The sequence below is a fragment of the Cryptomeria japonica genome, chromosome 3, assembly GCF_030272615.1.
Source record: "Cryptomeria japonica chromosome 3, Sugi_1.0, whole genome shotgun sequence".
NCBI classification, from domain to species: Eukaryota; Viridiplantae; Streptophyta; class Pinopsida; order Cupressales; family Cupressaceae; genus Cryptomeria; species Cryptomeria japonica.
The window spans coordinates 551,935,742-551,953,593 of NC_081407.1; the positions used below are offsets into that span (position 1 = coordinate 551,935,742).

The 17,852-nt window shown below is 34.2% G+C and overlaps 1 protein-coding gene across 2 annotated transcripts in view; it reads left to right on the plus strand.

Moving 5' to 3' along the window:
* The window catches only part of LOC131029887 (uncharacterized), a 111,756-nt gene that overhangs the window by 36,277 nt on the left and 57,627 nt on the right, over window positions 1–17,852 (plus strand). The window contains exons 2-4 of one of the 2 annotated variants that reach the window (XM_057960544.1): window positions 8,298–8,483; window positions 11,968–12,035; window positions 12,642–16,176. In XM_057960544.1, coding sequence (XP_057816527.1) covers window positions 12,033–12,035; window positions 12,642–16,176 — 3,538 coding nt within the window. In that variant the 5' untranslated portion in view covers window positions 8,298–8,483; window positions 11,968–12,032. The remainder of the gene's footprint in view (window positions 1–8,297; window positions 8,484–11,967; window positions 12,036–12,641; window positions 16,177–17,852) is intronic. The other variant, XM_057960543.2, reaches the window with a different exon arrangement.

Sequence of the window (17,852 nt, forward strand, 5' to 3'; positions counted from 1 at the left end):
CAATACTAATAGAACCAACAAGACCATTGTTAAAGCACTGAGTGTAAAATTAGGAACCCAATCATGACATCATGATTTGACATCTCCTAGGAGATCACATGCTTTAAAGAACATATTCTAGTCTCAAGAGAATTTGTACCATGCCAAAACTCTAATCTAGAAACAAAAGTAAATTAAGGCACAATACCAAACATACGATAAAGCAAGGATCAACATCTCCAAAAACATGAAGATAATCATCTCCTAACAATAGAACTCAAGATGTCAAAGCACTCATGTTGGATAAGAATCACGATCCAAGAGTTTTCCCATGACACTCAATTATTTGTACAAGATCATCCATCGCTAGGTGATGAATACACATCACTACCAAAGCTCCTATTGAACTGCGATACAAGCTATCCATGGTATTGTGGAAACTATCTCTTACTTTGAAGGTCCACACATTGAGTTGTAATACCAATAATGCCAAAGTAGAACCAAGATCTCCAAGCCAAGGAAATAAACCATCACTGCCAAAAGCTCACTCTAAACCGTGTATCCAAAAATCCATGCCATCGTGATAAACATGTTACAATTCTCAATAATTGACTATCCAAGCACTCTAATCATCCATTCTCTCTTCCTAATGCAACATACTAATGCACACATGGCTATAGACAAGGCCAACTAACAAAGTTTTTGTCAACACTGAATCGATCTCGTGGATATAGACAATCCACTTTCAAGTCATCCATTTTTAATCAATGAGTTGCACATACCAAAAATTTGCATAGCTCCTAGATCCCAAATAAGGAAACCTGCAAACTCATCATCACAACAGTAACTTGCAAACTGAGATTTCAAAGAAGATAATCATGTAGACCTCAAGACTTAAAAATTAAATCAACCACAAATCTAACTTGCCAAACAAGTTTACAAATGAGTAAACATAGTCAAGGAATCAAACAATCAAGGGGATAAGAACTGAAATGATAATTCGTTATATATTATTTACAAAGGAGATAGAGGCTCCTTATTTAGAGGGGATACAAGATGATCTTTCCATAACAAAAATTCTCGAGAATAGAAACACGAAAGGAAACATACTAAAAAGAAACTAACTACGACGAAAGGGAAAGATCCTAATTTTACAAAATTACTTTAATACCCTCCCTTAATGGTCATTCTACTAACTAGCCTTCAGAAGATTTGACATAGTCTTTAGGTCATTGACCATGAATGCATAGAAGGCTGCCCCCTTCTCATAATGCTCTGCGACATGAGCTTGCTACTAAGACCCTCCTTGGTTAGACTTCTGATCAACCAACCGCTTTATACAAAACTTCTTCATATGACCAAGAAACCACAATCCTTCCAACATGATGCTGGGTAACGAAGCTGTCCCTCTTGCTATCCAGAGATATAGAAATCGAGATCAACGGCTCAAAAAACTTCACAGTTCTGAAAACCCTCCATGATTTTTTGTGGACAAAAAAAATCAGAAAACCATCCAACAGAGAACCCTTTGTTTCTTCAACAACAAAAAAACCCACGATTTTTGTGTGAAAAAATTGTGCAAAAAACAAATAGAGAAACCACTATTTTTGTAGAGAAAATCATGCAGAACTTTCCATTATTTTTTGTGGAGAAAAATAAAAAAAACCCATCCACGATTTTTGAGGAGAAAATCATAGAAACCCCCATAGTTTGTTCAAAAACTTTATTCGTGGCCATCAAAGTAGTAAATAGAAATAAAACTCACTAATATTTGTGGAAAAAATCAAGCAAAACCCTTCCATGTTTTTTTGTGGAAAAAAATTAGAAAACCTACAAATTTTTTTACAAAAAATTCTGTAATGTCCCCTAATGGGACTCTCTTATATTTTGTCCTAGAATCACAATCTTAGTACATAGAGAGAACAATAGTAGGACACTAATGTCAACAAAAGCTTGGTTTGGAACCTGTACAAATTAGACAACATTTCCACCGTGTCATGATAGAACATATATTCATCATTCTTAATATATTGCAAAGTGTGTATGAAGGATTCAACAACCCTTTCTCTCCCTACACCTGTCCTTATATGGAGCTCAAGGAGAATTACACAAGGTGCCTCGAGTCTATCCCTCTCCAACAAGCCCAAGAGCACTAAGGACCTTATCAACTTGGCCTCTTGGCCCACACTTGGGGTTGGCGTACCTGCTGGAACCTAGTGCTCTTGCTTCATTCTATTCTCACTCCATAATTAGATGGTGAGATTGAAAGGTGTTACAAGCTTTGTCATATAATTTACATAATCATCCAATGAACATTTAGTGATAGAAAGGCATTATTACATTGTCATACATATTGCAGTCTATATTAATATTGCTATTAAATTCTGCATAAGAACATTATTAGGTGTCATATATTAAGCATACATATTAAGCACATCCCCATGCATACTGCCAAGAACTAGGATGTTACTGCCTTTAACTTAATAAGAGTTCTGATTTGATCTTATCAATGATGATGTCACTGGATGCTTTTGATTCCTTTCCTTTGTATCTCTCAATGTGAGGGAGAGGTCACGCCTCTTCATCATCTATGCCCTTTGGCAAGAGACACACCCTTTCGCCATTAGCACCCTCTGAAAGAGTGCAACTCTTCATTATTTCTGCCCTTTGAAAGGGACACAACCTTTCACGATCAGATCATATCTCATGTTGAGGGAGTCACAACTTTTCAGTCCATGTCTTTTGATCATTCATTAACTTAATTAAATTTTATATTTTAATTTCAATTTTATTTTTATTCTTGTGAATTTTAATTTTATTATTATTATTATTTGCCAATAAATTCTATTTCAAAGTGGCGACATTACAAATTTGCCAAAAAAGAACCTAAAGCTTTGATACCATGAAATGATAATTTGTTATATATTATTTACAAAGGAGACGAAGACTCCTTATATAGAGATTAGAAGAGGATCTTTCCATAATGGAAACGATTGAGAATAGAAACACGAAAGGAAACATACTAAAAAGAAACTAACTACAAAAGGGAAAGATCCTAATTGAATGAACATTATAAAATTACTTTAATAAGAGCAACCTCCTATCATTAAACCAAAATATCACCAATCAATCACATACACGATCATTTTGTGCCAATGCGCAAATGTACTTGTATATCTATGACACCATGATCATAATTATTGCTGTACTTGTACTCAACTCCACTAAAACAAAATTCTTAGTCTCACATGCATTTCAGCTATGTCTTCAAACTAAAGACAACCTATGTATTTGTCACCATCAAAGCCCAAACTTTGAAATTACTTGTAAACTTGTATCAAGACTTACCATATATGAAAATTTGCCATAAAATCATCTAGATCTCATTAAAACCTGTACTCATTCAAGTTTGTGCTCAAAGAATTAGCTGAATACTCATGCAAGCACACCTCAAACTATAGACTCCTATAGGTGCTAAAGAAAGTACAATCCTCTTGTTTGGGCTTCCTAGAACCAATGATGAGGTGTGTATGTCTCAAGATGTCATTTGTGAAATTTCCCCTACAAAACCCTTATATGAAGCACATCCAGAATACCTTTTTTGTCAAGAATTTTTAAAACCCTAGATCTGCAATAAACCCAACAAAGCTGCAAACCTCAAAATCCCAAATCTACAAAACATCCCATGCAAAACCCTTATACCTTGAAATGTCTCAAATCTTTTCTGCATTGCTATGGATTCAACTTTGCACCAAATTTACCCAAACAAGGGTTATACAAAACTTGGGAGCTTACACTTGTTTAAACGTGAATAAAACTCTATACAACTTGTTAGGAAATTAATGCATAATACCTAAAATGATCAATTTTTTTCCTACATTATCCTATGAGAGAAAAGCATGCATACAAGTCATGAGATATACCTTGGGAAAACTCTCATAGAGGTAAAAAGACCTAGCCTACAAAAGCATCTAGGTTCAATGAATTATTCAGTTTTAAAACATTACAACACACTTACAGAGTTTTCATGAATACTTTTGAAATATCAATCTCCTCTAATGCACTCTCCATGTGTTCAAATATTTTAATATACCAGTCAAGATAACACAAGATCAAATACACAAGATCAAATATACAAGTCACAAGATAACACAAGATATACCTTGGGAAAACCCTCATAGAGGTAAAATAACCTAGCCTACAAAAGCATCTAGGTTTTATGAATTATTCAATAATAAAACATTACAACGCACTTATAGAGTTTTCATGAATACTTTTGAAATATCAAGCTCCTCCAATGCACTCACCATGTGTTCAAGCAAATAACCACACATCCCATGCCATGCTTGACATATGCACTGTCAAGAGAAACTCAACATGATGACGGTCCACTCTCTCAACCAACCTTAACCATTAAATATGTGTTTGCTTTTATAGATTCAAACTCACACAAATACAACCAAATGGTAAGATCAAACCACGTGCCTCAAATCTTGAGTCCACAAAACCATTGACCCCACATTTGCTTTTTGATACTGATCTTTCATGTTATTAAATATGTTTCCAAATAATAATTAATTATTGTATGTCTTCTTTCACACATAAAATAACTAATCCAATGTTACAACTTTACAAGTGGACATAAATAAATATCTAATGTGGTTAAACACATCATCTAGATGCACCACAAATAAATATTTATTTTACATAATTAAAATATATCATCTTGTGCAAGGTTTTGAACGCCCTTTCCCTAATAGGAATGGCTAATGGACTAGATGCCTATCTATAAAGGAGCTTACAATCCAAACAAACATATTAAATAGTTTGAGAATTTTTTTACTAAAAAAGGAGCAACAAACAAGTTAGTATGGGTCCACTTCTTTATTAGACTTTAAAGTCACTGACCTGATCTTGGTATATACATCAATAACAAAAAGGACAAACAAAGGATGCCACACCCCTGCCAAATTGCTACCAATCACAACATACATAGCTGCCCATTTCCAACGACTAGTCAATTAAAAAGAGGCACCAAATAAAATACTACAAAGTAGCCCTAGCAAAAATAATTAATTAAAATTAAATTATGTTTTCAAGAGCAGCAATATTGTTAGAAAAGTTTTGAGTCTTTTAAAAGGAAGATGTGTATGGGAGATCATTTCATGAGAAGAAGGCATGAATTGGAAGAAATCATGAAGTGACTTTGCAAGAAAATAATTACAGCCATAAAGGACGAAAACCTTCAATTTCTCCTATCAAGTTATTGGACAAAAACCCATAACTTGTCTAGTTATCAAGGACAAACATTTAAGGAAATAGCTCCAAGTTGGAAGAAGAAACATAGGAGAAAATCTAGATAAGATTATTTACGGAATTAGTTGAATATTATAGTAAGATTCACTAGAGATATGACACCTCAAAAGAAAAGATCATACAAACTTAGATTTATTGATAAAATTAAGGGAAAGATGAAGATGCTTCCTTAATTTGGAAGTAGCGTAGGTAGTTGAATAAAGAGGTTTTGTAGAATATAACTCGATGATAAGTATAAGGGAAAGATACAAATAAAAGGGAAACATGTCAAAAAAAACAAAGAGGTTGTACTACAAATTTACATTCACATAGATGAAGAAAGGAATCATGGTCAACTCTTGAAAGTGCCAAGTGATTTTACCGAGTTGTCTTGAGGACAAGATAATGTTTAATTGTAAAGATATAGAAAGTTGTGAGGCACCACAAATGTAATTTGGGCCATTTCTAGACCTATATATCCATTATATACCACTTAAATAGCCCTAAATCATCTCTAATATGCCTAAATAAGCTACAAAGGTGTAAAGTATCATAAAGTAAAAGACAAATTCATGAGAATAAGATAATTAAGTGTTATTATGAAAGGATATGTGGAAAGACATTATGAAAATGCATTAAGAAAAGCCTTATAAAGAAGGGAGAAGTGGGAGATAAGAGAATGAATGATTTGAATTAAATATTTGTGAGAATAAGGAAGATGATAATGGAGAGTAAGGCACGAAGAATTAATTATAAGACATGTATAAGACATTAAAGTATATTAATATATGGTTTTATGGGCATATATATGAATTTATATAATTCATTATATTTTGGTTTGTATTTTTTTGCATATCTAAGCTCTCCCTTTTTATTGCATCACAATGAGGTTTACCACATATAACAAAACATTTAATATTGGATTTTGATCAAGGGGTTTCTGTCAACAATCTTTTTTGATCCCACCTTCCCATATTAAGAGACATTGAAAAGATAAGATAATACCTAAGTTACCGATTCGGGTATGGATACGGATACGGATTCGGGTACGGATTTGCGGATTTGGCAATTTTTTTTTTCTTCTTGGGTACGGGTATGTCCGTACACACACACACACACACACACACACACACACACACACACACAGATATATATATGTTCAAACATACAAATATGAAACACACAATGTAACTTTCCCATACAATGATACATAAATGATAATAGATAAATGATACATAGTTATTTTTTAATTGTTTTTTTGACTTTTATGACCTGTGGCCACGTTTTTGGGAACCCACGGGCCTTGGTTCTCTCGGGTCTGCCTGGGTTCTACCTAGGTCTTGCCCAAGTGGCCGGGTTCTTTGTGGGTCCTGCCACACAAGACCCATGGAGAACCGGGCCACTTGGGTAGGATCCGGGTGGAACCCAAGGAGAACCAGGCTCGGACCAAGACCCGAACCCAACCTTTTTCCCCAAGAACCGGTATCTCAGGATAATACCATACCATTTCTCCTTACTTTTCCATGACAATGGATATGCTATTTCTCTCCCTCTTATACGAGTATTAGTTTAATGCAAATTCTCTTCTTGAAGGATCCACACGCTTGAGTACAATTTTTGACTGCTATTCCTTCTATATTGGAGAGTTTCTTTGTAAAGTGTCATGCCATAATTCTTTTCGAAAGTAGCTTTGCTTTGGTACTTATACTTAGATTACTGCTTCCTACCCAAGGATACTTGCATCCTCTCTACAGTATGGATTTTGATCTTAGTTTCTTTGATGTCCTGGCCTTGTAGCCATGATGTTTGTGGTGGTATTGCTTCAAGCTGGCCACTCTGTCAAGTGGAATGGCTACACTTCCTTGTGCTTGACAACTGTTTCTTTTGCAGTTGTAAGTTTACATCATTTGGGATGTTACATTAGCTTGTTCTTTCTGGCAACAACTGAAATTAGTAGCAAAGAACCCAAAGCACCTGACTGCTAACAAATGAAGATGTATGGGATTATCTTCCAAATGGATCTCATGTGAAGGCGAAACTTCAATCTCAACTTCTCTCTTGCTTGGTTTGAAAATTGACAGTAGCTCACAACATAATGAACTTATAAACTTCATTGTCAACTTGAGCGTTTTCTCATCTTACCTTTTACCAATCATCAATTTGATCGTGCCCCTATAAAACACAGAAGAAACTCTTTGGTTGATAGACTATCCTTGTAGATGATAATAAAATGCAAACACTGTCATACACAAATCAGCTTTGTGAGTACATTCTACAATTATTTCCGTGTCTAATGTAGCTGCATATGTAAATGCTACAATAATTGTGATGTTGAATTCAGATTTGCCAATGTAAATGCTACAATAATTGTGATGTTGAATGTAAGTCTTTACAATCTTATCTTTGCAAATGTGCTGCCCTAGAATGACTTCTTACTGTTATGACAACTTTGCAATTGTGTTGAGGATACACCTGGGAATGTTCCTTCTTTGGCTGGCTTTTCTTATTCTCCTAGTACTGCCTTTCTAAATGTAGGCACATTGACCTCTTTCTTCCTCTTGATCTTAGTTGCTCTTCCTTGGATTGCTGCTTTTGATTCTTAGGGTGAAGTTGAGGATGTGCTTTCCTGCTGTGCATGTTAGAGATTCTAACAGTGACATTTTATGTGATCTCTTCCATTAAAATGGAAGTAAACCATGAATGATTTGCTTCCACACATTTTGTAATGTCCCCTTTTATATGGCCTAAAAATTTAATTAAATAATTAAAATTATTTTTTATTTATTTAATAACGTCACTGATTTCTATGTTTTAAGTGACCACCTCTTATGTCAATAAGGGCCACTTTATTGTTTCCCAAGTTAAAAGTTTAAAATTAAAAGAAGGGGAAATATGAAGAGAGAGATAGAAGCTGAAAAGAAGAATTTGAGGAGTCTCTCAGAGGATTAGAAAAGAGCATTGAGAGGCTTATTGAAGGCATGCCAACTTTAATTCTTTCTTTGCTTGTAACCCTTGTGGTTCAGAGTTTGGATTTGATCCAACAAAGCCTCTTGAGGATGCAAACCCTCTTGGAAAGATCAGTTTCGGTGGTGAAACTATCCACCCTAGCTGATGTTGGCTGAGTCACACAGATTTGGCAACTGGATTCAATGTATGGAGTTTTGGAAATGTGTTGAAGTATCTTTCGGACAAAGTTGCAAAACAATAAGGTACAATAAATTTCTGGTATTCATCTTGCAATTGTTTTCAATAAAAGGTAGTTTTTTTATTTTGATATTCTATGCAATAAAAGGTAGTTTTTTTATTTTGATATTCTATGCAATAAAAGGTAGTTTTTTTATTTTGATATTCTATGCAATAAAAGGTAGTTTTTTTATTTTGATATTCTATGCAATAAAAGGTAGTTTTGTAATATCATGGTATTCTTTGCAAGATTATATTAGTATCATTATGAAGTTTTGAGAATGGCTTTTGAAGAGAAAATCGGCTATTTTATTGAAAATTCATAATTGTACTGTTTGCCAAGTATCACTGCTTTAAAATTTGGGCAAATATCTATAGGGGATAATTCACATTCCGTTGCTTTTTTGAGTGAGATTAAATGGAGTGGTGATTATCGATTTGATTGCTTGAAGGCAATCCTTGTTTTTGACATATTTGACATGCTTCTTTAGCCATATGGAGTGGTGAAGTGCTACCTCCCCCATTGGAATGTTGCATTCTTTTTGGAGATGCTTTTTCACTCTTCTTTAAATCTATTTTCAAAGCCTTTACCTTTTATTGGAATGTTTTTCTTTCTTTGTATTTTCTGTGTACCTCACATATCAAGTATCAGAGGAATTAATTCCAATGTCACTGTGTGGCATTTTACGGACATTAACCACTATGGTGAGGAAGACACTTAGATATCTCTAATAGGGTAACTCATATACATATTCGCACCAGATATTGCACACATCAGCCACCACGAGGACATGCAATAATGTCAAAGTGTCAACAATGATATCCAATATCTCAAAAGAGTATGGTTTCTGATGAACACAATTACAGCAGGCAATACAGTAGTAAAAAAACAAACTATTAGAGAAAATGGTTAAAGTGGTCAGAAGAGCAGTAAATTCTTAGCGAAAATACAACATTTAAACAATGGTCAACGGTCAACTTGCTTCGTGCTGAAACTCCGGCGACAGTCAAATTAACTACTATCAATTTGAATGAATTTATGTGCTTCTTCCACAAGATTACAAATACAAATTGTTGAAGTTAATTTTGGTAAGCTCTTTGATATCATAGATGTATACTCGATTTCAGTGGTACAAAGTTCTTCCAATTCCATATCCTGTTCTTATCTCTACTTTGATGATTGCAGCCTGCATATGTTGCCATCATGACGGTCATAAATGACAGAAGATGCAATGCTATTTATGCAAGATTATATGCATAAAGGCTAATGTGGCACAGGTTGGTGCAGTCAAGAACAAGGGCAAAATAAATGCTGACATAAGTGCCAGGCAATCTAGGAGAGATTGAATGACAATTTCATATTAACAAGTTAATAAATTCTATAACAAACCACAAATTCATGACTTAGACGCTTGATGATGTCATTGATGAGTTATTGCTTGCTATTTTGTCACATCTTTGCTCATGGGCTTTCCTCCTTGTAGTTTTCTGATTTAAGTGTTATTATGACCTGAGGATAACATTTGTAGTTTTTGAAGTTTTCCTATTTTCCATGACCTCTTTTCAATTGGAAACCTGAGTTTTTATCAATCTTTTTAGGCTTATTTTTCAACTATAAATGGCTATTTAGTTTTCTTTGTAATCTAGGCTGAGGAGAGCAGGTCATGACCGTCTCTACTTCTGCCCTTCTTTTTCAAATCAGCTATCACCATGGGTACTCCTTGATCTTCTGGTGACAGATTGCTTTAAGGCTTTGGTTGAGCCATACTTTTGATCAAGAATGGTTATGTTACTGTAAATTGGCTAATCCTTGTTATGTGCCTTTCTCTGTTAAAGAAATGTACCTAAGATTATCGCATCTCATAGAAAATATTTCTGCTGTGATGGTTTAAAAGAACATAGGTTAGGAATGAGAATTTTATAAATCTAGGTACATCTGACCAGTTAAAGTTTTAGTAGATGTCTTAATGAGATTCTGAGGGGTTATTATACGACTAATTTCTCTTCTGAGGATAAAAAGATGCATTTTTTTATCGAGGGCCTTTTTTCTATAATAAATTTAGTTTACGTATGAAGCAATGGGATCCTGCTTTTACATCAGAACAGACAAGCTAGTCAATATAGTTCCTGTTTGGGCAAGAGTATCACTTTTTCCTAGTGAATTTTGTAGCGTGTTTTCTCTGAAAAAAATGGCAATGCCATTGTAAAATACAAAGTGGTATCTTAGTTAACTATGCATCTTGGTTTGTTATGCCGTCTCATAGTTGTGAATGTTGATCTTGAGCAGTCTCTACCAGATAGAATTCCTTTAAAGTTTGGGAAAATGAATGGGGTCAAATCTGTTATGTGACTTTTTCTCCAAGAGAAGATACAGTTACGAAATATTCCTTTAGAATTAAAGGGAGATAAAAAAGTAAAGGATATTATGTCCCTATGGTTAAAGAAGAGATTGATAAAAGAACATTTATAAAAATCCTTTAAAAAGGGAGAGTAGCAATTAATAAATATGAAACTTTTGTGAAGGGTGTGATGGTTTCGAAACCATCCTTTAACTTGTTGTATAAATCATTCAAGTGAGACTTGAGATGGGGGCATGGAGATCACTCATTGAAGAAGAAGAAGGTGGCTTGGGTATTTGCACTTGTGTTGAGCATTGTTCTTGTGGAATCAGCACTTATGTAGAGTGACGTAGTGTGATTTGTTCCTTTTAGATGTGCCATAGTTATGAGGACCAGAACCACTGGAACTTTCTTAGAGTGAGAATGCCCATTCCAAGTGCTTAGGATTTAGATAAATATTGGAAACCCTTGATGATAAAATATATTGAGAATATGATATATGAATTTGGTGATAACATGATTGATTTATGTGGTTGTGTTATTCAATTTACCATGTTAGATATTTCCTTTACAATTCTTATAAGTTATAACTTGTATGGTATGCATTGTTATTTATATCTCTTTGGGATAACATTAGATATTGCTAATTTTGTTAACTCTAGTATTAACCATTATATTAATTCCACTGCAAATACTTAAAGAATTACAGGGGAAAAGGAACATTACAAAATCTATTTCTTATGAAAATATTTGCCTGGTGCTTGAAATGGTTGACTCATAGTCATATTCTCTGTATCTATCAATAGCTTTCTTCAAATGTAATGTTTTAATGGAACTTTGATTTCCATCAGCAATAGGAGGTTTATTGTTTAAACTGATAGTAATTGTTGGTAAATTGCAACTCTTAATATTTACCTGGTGCATGAAATGGTTGACTCATATTCTCTTTATCTATCAATTAAATGTAATATCTTTATGGAGCTTTGATTTCCATCAGCAATAGGAGGTTTAGTGTTTAAGCTGATAGTAATTTTTGGTAATTTGCAACCCTTAATGTCTATTTTAATCAAACTAGTCATTTGTTTCCTATTAGAATGCCTACACATGTAGAATTCTATTATATGCCAGATAATTTTAACTCAGTGAATAAAAAAATGGTTTTGCCTTGCAGGAAAAATAAGGAACGGGCATTTGTTTTGCTTCCCTCATTTTGGGGACATAGAGATTGGAACTTTGATGGTATGGTCTAGGTTGCTTTTGAACAGCTTTATGTGTTATGTATTAATGACTCTTGAGGACACATTTGATCTAGTTGAAGTATGAAAGCATTTCCCATGTTTAATATCAACTACATATCAGATATCCTTTTTGCTGATTTGGTATAAATTTTACTTGCGAGGAAATAATTAGTCTTTCTGTTAGACAAGAGTAATGGAGTAGTTTTTGAAAAAAATATTATATCTACTTGTCTTTAGCCATTTTCATTACAAGACTATAACTAGAAAATTATTGCACAAAATTGAGTATAAAATTAGTGTAAACTTTCTAGAAAGTATTTTAAGCCCTATTTTAAGCAATTCCAACTTTTGCACCATGTCTCTTAGATACATTGTTTGAAACACTGGTTAAACCTGCATTTAAATGAAAAAATAACATTAATAAAGAAACATGCAAGTTATTCAATAAAATGGGAAATCGTGAATGAAATTAATTTTTTGAATGACAAACCTTTTGCACACATTTGTCATCCTTGAATGTTGTAAATATCAAGTATTAGATCTATATGTTTATCCTTCTCAATTTTATCTTATCAAGTTTTTGGGGATTTGTTTGCTCTTGTTGCAGGTGGAACACAAATCTTTGGTTTATCATCTTCCTGATTCAATCTTTGTTGAAACTGTTTTTCATGGGTCAAATGGAATGCGGTATCTTTTAGCTGAAGTCTCTGGATCAGACTTTTGTAATGCACAGGAATATAAAATTTTGAGTGGCAAAGATGGAAATCTTGGGATGTTGGCAAAAACTGAAAATGGTGAGTTTGACAGGCATTTTGATAAGAAATCTAATGGAACTAGTTTAGATGTACACAATGGAAAATCAAAGAAAAAGAAAAAACTCAAACTAGTCACTGAGGGTCTCCATGTCAAGGAAGGCCACGATAAGAATAATGTGGGATATACAGATTTGGTTGCAGCGATAGATGGAAAGGTTGTGGCTAATGATGAATTTGGAAAAGATCCAACAAATCCAGACAGTGGGGATAAAATCACCGATTCCAAGGGTGGCAGGAAAAGAAAGAAGAGGGAGAAACAGCTTGATCTCAATGAAGATTTGGCTGAGTGTATTTTGTCACCTTGTAAGGAAAAGAGTAAACGGGAACAGGTCACAGCAAAAATAGAAAATATTGTTCACTGCTCATCTGAATGGAAGAACATTGAAATGGATAAAAACTCTCCAGTGGGGCATTTAACTGTATCAGAGAAAGTGCGTACATTGGACTCTTTGAATGATAATGGTACTCAAAATGTATTAATGGCAGTAGAGAAGTGTGAACAGAAAAATCTTAATGGAAATACTCACACAAATGCTGGCAATGAGCATGTAACAGTTAAAGAACTTTGTACAGCAAGAAAACATGAAACAAGTAAAAAATTGAGTACCGAAAGAAAACATGAAACAAGTTCAAAGATTTTTAATGAACAAAACTCATTGAATGAAACTGAAAAAAATTCAAATGTGTTGCAAAGGAAAACTGATGATTCTACGGAATTCAATACAGAAAAAAAGATTAAATTTAAAAGAAAGAGATCATCAAAGACTGTTGTTGAAGATGACCAAGGAATTTTCTGTAATGATGTTAGTGATCCATGTCAAATCACTAAGCATGGTCATCTTCAAGAATTTGGAAATGGGAAAACTGAAGAAGACTCTGCTAGGGAATGTGATATAGTAAAGAAGTCTAAGCGTGAGATAAAAATGGTTTCGAAGCATGGCCTTGGTAATAATGACCATGATCTTTCTAGTAAACGTGTTGATGATGAGCCTCAATTGATCAGTCACACTCATTTTTTGGAATATAAATGTTGCAAACCAGAGGAAGTGGTTGGGAAATGCCCTGGTGCTTCAAATGTGTCTGACACAAATGGTCTGACAAACAATGTTATGAGTGAAACTGTCAAATATTTGGATGCCTCTAACGATACAGAAAATCATCAGCCTTGTATTATCACAAAGAAGAAGAAAATGAAACATTCAAGGAATGATATGACCTGGGTAGATGTTCAGGAAAGAATTACCACAGAGAAAGTACCAAAAAATGACATAACTGTGAACTCTAGCAAAGATGAAAGAGATGTAAACATGCTGGATGCTGGAAATAAAAATAGAAGGGACATTCATTATGAAAATGGAAGTGTGAGATATGCACATCATTCAAAAAATAATGCTTGCAGAGATCTTGAACACATTACAGAGCCAATACAAATTCCAACTATGATGAACAATGAACAATGTAATGCTGAGGAAGTAAAATCCTCAAAGAAAATCCCATCCAAGATAAACCGACACAGGACTACCAAGGTTGTGGAAAGAGAGATGGATGAAGTGGTTGCAAAAGGTAGTCACTCAGAGCAGAAAGCAGGAGATCTTGAACATGTCCCAGAGACATTAGGAGCTACACCTCCAGAAAATGATCAGAAATGTAATGATAAAGAGATCAAATCCTCAAAGAAAAACTCATCAAAAGTATGCCAAGAGAAAACCTTCAACATTGAAAAAAGAGGGATAGAGGAAGGGGTAATTAAAAGTCCTGGTGCTCCAATTGTGTCTGACAATAATGGTCAGGCAAACAATGATATGAATGGATCTGTCAAATATTTGGATGTCTCTAACAATACAGAAAATCATCAGCTCTGTAATATCACAAGGAAGAGGAAAACAAAACATTCAAGGAATGATATGACCTTGGTAGATGCCCAGGAAAAAATTACTACAGAGAAGGTAAAAAAAGATGACATAATTGTGAACTCTAGCAAAAGTGAAAGAGATGTAAGCATACTTGATGTTGGAAATGAAAATAGAAGAGACACTCCTGGTGAAAATGGAAGAGTGAAATATCCGAATGTGCGTCATTCAAAAAATAACGCCGCAACAGATCTTGAACATGTTACAGAGACAAAAGGAACTACATCTATGGGGAACAATGAAGACTGGAATACTGAGAAAGTAAAATCCTCAAAGAATAGCCCATCCAAAATAATCCAAGACAGGACTACAAAGGTTGTGGAAAGAGGAATGGATGAAGTGGTTGCGAAAGGTAGTAACTCTAAGAAGAATGCAAGGGATAAAGAAAAGAAACAAAAAGATATTCATTTTTCTTCTGAAACCTCACCTTTCTGCAGAAAGAAGGCTGCAGATAGTGGGTTCAAATCAAAGAGTTCTGCTGTCCCTGAAGGTTCTAATACAAATCAGTCGCTAAAAGACAGACATGCTAACAGTGCTGTAGTTAAAAATGACCAAAAAATAAAAGGATCTGCAGATGTTGATTGTAAGGTAGAGAAGACAACAATCCCTCAATTTGACACAAACAATACAAACTATTCATTGAGACCCGATGAAGATACTGGTATTCGGGGCCATAAGTTTCAGTCCACAGCTCAAGATTGCAGTCAGAAATTAGCACAAAAAGATAAATTGGACGCTAATGACTTGTCTTATGTGAAGAAATCTCCAAAAGAAAATCAAGGTGATGTTCACTTTACTGAAAAGATCCAGCCTGTAAACAAGGATGTTGCTTCTCCAAAAACTATCACTGAGAGCTGTGGTTATAACCTGAAGAAAACAGAGAGCTCTTCTACTGCAGGTACAACTCAATCTTCAGAAAAGAATGAAGATATTGATTGCATCACTAACAATGATCGGTCTCAAGGTGCACATGGGCATTATGATAGAAAGGACAATTCTGTTAGTTGTCACAGTCAAAAGAAGATTGCTAATGATGCCTATATAGATAGTCAGCATGCAGGAGAGGAATATGGCATTGATGGTAATCCTGTGAAACTTCAACTAGTAGGGAAAACTCATGATGGAGTAGTTATGAATAGGCCAATAGGTATAAACACCATCAGTCCACAAATAAAGACTGCAAAGAAAACTAAGGTAGATAATCATTCTAAGAAGAATCACATATCACTTTTTAGAAGTTCCAGTGATGTGAGTACAGAGGGAGACAATGGAATTAATTCCTACATGGGGAGCTCATCTTCAAAGGGGTCTGCTACCGACTCTTCAGATTCATATGATTCAGATGCAGGAAGCAGAGACAATATATCGAAGATCCAGTCAATAAAACCCCAGAAAGATTGGGAACCTTCAACTAGTGGTATGAATTTTTATTTGAGCACAAGAAAGATTTTAATGTTTTATTATAAATTTTGTGTTTCTTGGAGTATGTCTGTAATCTTTCAAGGGAGGTGGAAGAACTCATCTATCATCTATTTTTCTTAAGCTATATTCTAAAAACCAAATGAATATAAAAGAAAGAATTTTATATCTAGTGATTAATAGCATCATTGGTAAGGGAAGTGTGGATAATGGATGAAGTTTTGCTATAACTGCCTATGACTTCATTAATCTTCCAATTGCATTCAAAATCATCTTTAGGTACATGCTTGAGATGTATACATTGTTGATTTTATAATTCTCATTGTTTTGTGAGAGAAAATTTCTCCATGATATCTGTGTACTCTTTGCACTATAAAATCCTTAACAGGCATGTGCATGGTAGAATCAAAGTGCCTAGTTTCTTGTTAGCCTTTATCTAGCATTGCTGTTTCTTGTCTCTTAACTGTTTACATGCTTCCTTTTTCCACTGCTTGCTTTGTTGAGTATCTAGTAGTTATGCTTCCTTGTTCTCTTAATTGACAATTTATTAGTTATCTGTGATTTCCTTTATGGTCTCCTTTCATCTCAGAAGTTTGAATTGTTTACTTGGGAGCATGGGAACTATGCTTAGCCATCATATGCTATTTTTTTGAGGTTGTTGCTTGCAAATATGTCAACCATATCCTACACACCTATTTGGATATATTTTCATCATTGTGGAATGGGAGCAGTTTGATATTTGAATTCCTTAGGGATTATGTATAGTTGTCCACTAATAAAAAAAGATCTAAGAGATTATCTGTGATTTCCTTTATGGTCTCCTTTCATCTCAGAAGTTTGAATTGTTTACTTGGGAGCATGGGAACTATGCTTAGCCATCATATGCTATTTTTTTGAGGTTGTTGCTTGCAAATATGTCAACCATATCCTACACACCTATTTGGATATATTTTCGTCATTGTGGAATGGGAGCAGTTTGATATTTGAATTCCTTAGGGATTATGTATAGTTGTCCACTAATAAAAAAAGATCTAAGAGATTCTGAACAAGATTAAGAATTCTAGGAGGTGTTGATGATCATCTTTTCATACTGGATGATGAGAAGAAAGAAACAACTAATGAGGAGTATTAAAAAAGAACTCTGTAAGACCCAAAAGAAAAAGTTTCACATTAAAACTAGATTTAAAACTAAAATAGTATCTATAATAAGTTGATCCAAATTCCATGGTCAAACATCGAGATTCCATGATTAATGATTTTAATGAGTCAAAATTATAATTACAAAGTATTAAGTTGTAAAATGCCAAATTCATATGGCAAATACAAAGTGCTGAAGTGAATATACATTGAGAAATCAAAATCCATTGATCCAGTAATCAATTTGATGCAGTGATACTCCTGTTGTGTCATCTCATCAAGTTCAAGATGCAAACTACAAAGTTCAACTAGAAGATCAAAACTGTATTAAATTTTACAATACAAGTTTATTAGATGCATATAGTGCAAGCTTTTTATTCGGATCAACATCAGATGGTAATGCCATGAATTGCTCCTCATCATTGGAACTGTTAAGACTTATCTAGCTGTTGCAACGAAATACCGACTGCTGGTAGAAAATTTTGTACACCTGGGGAATGTGCAAAATTGTGGTTTCAGCCACAGTGTGAGTATAAT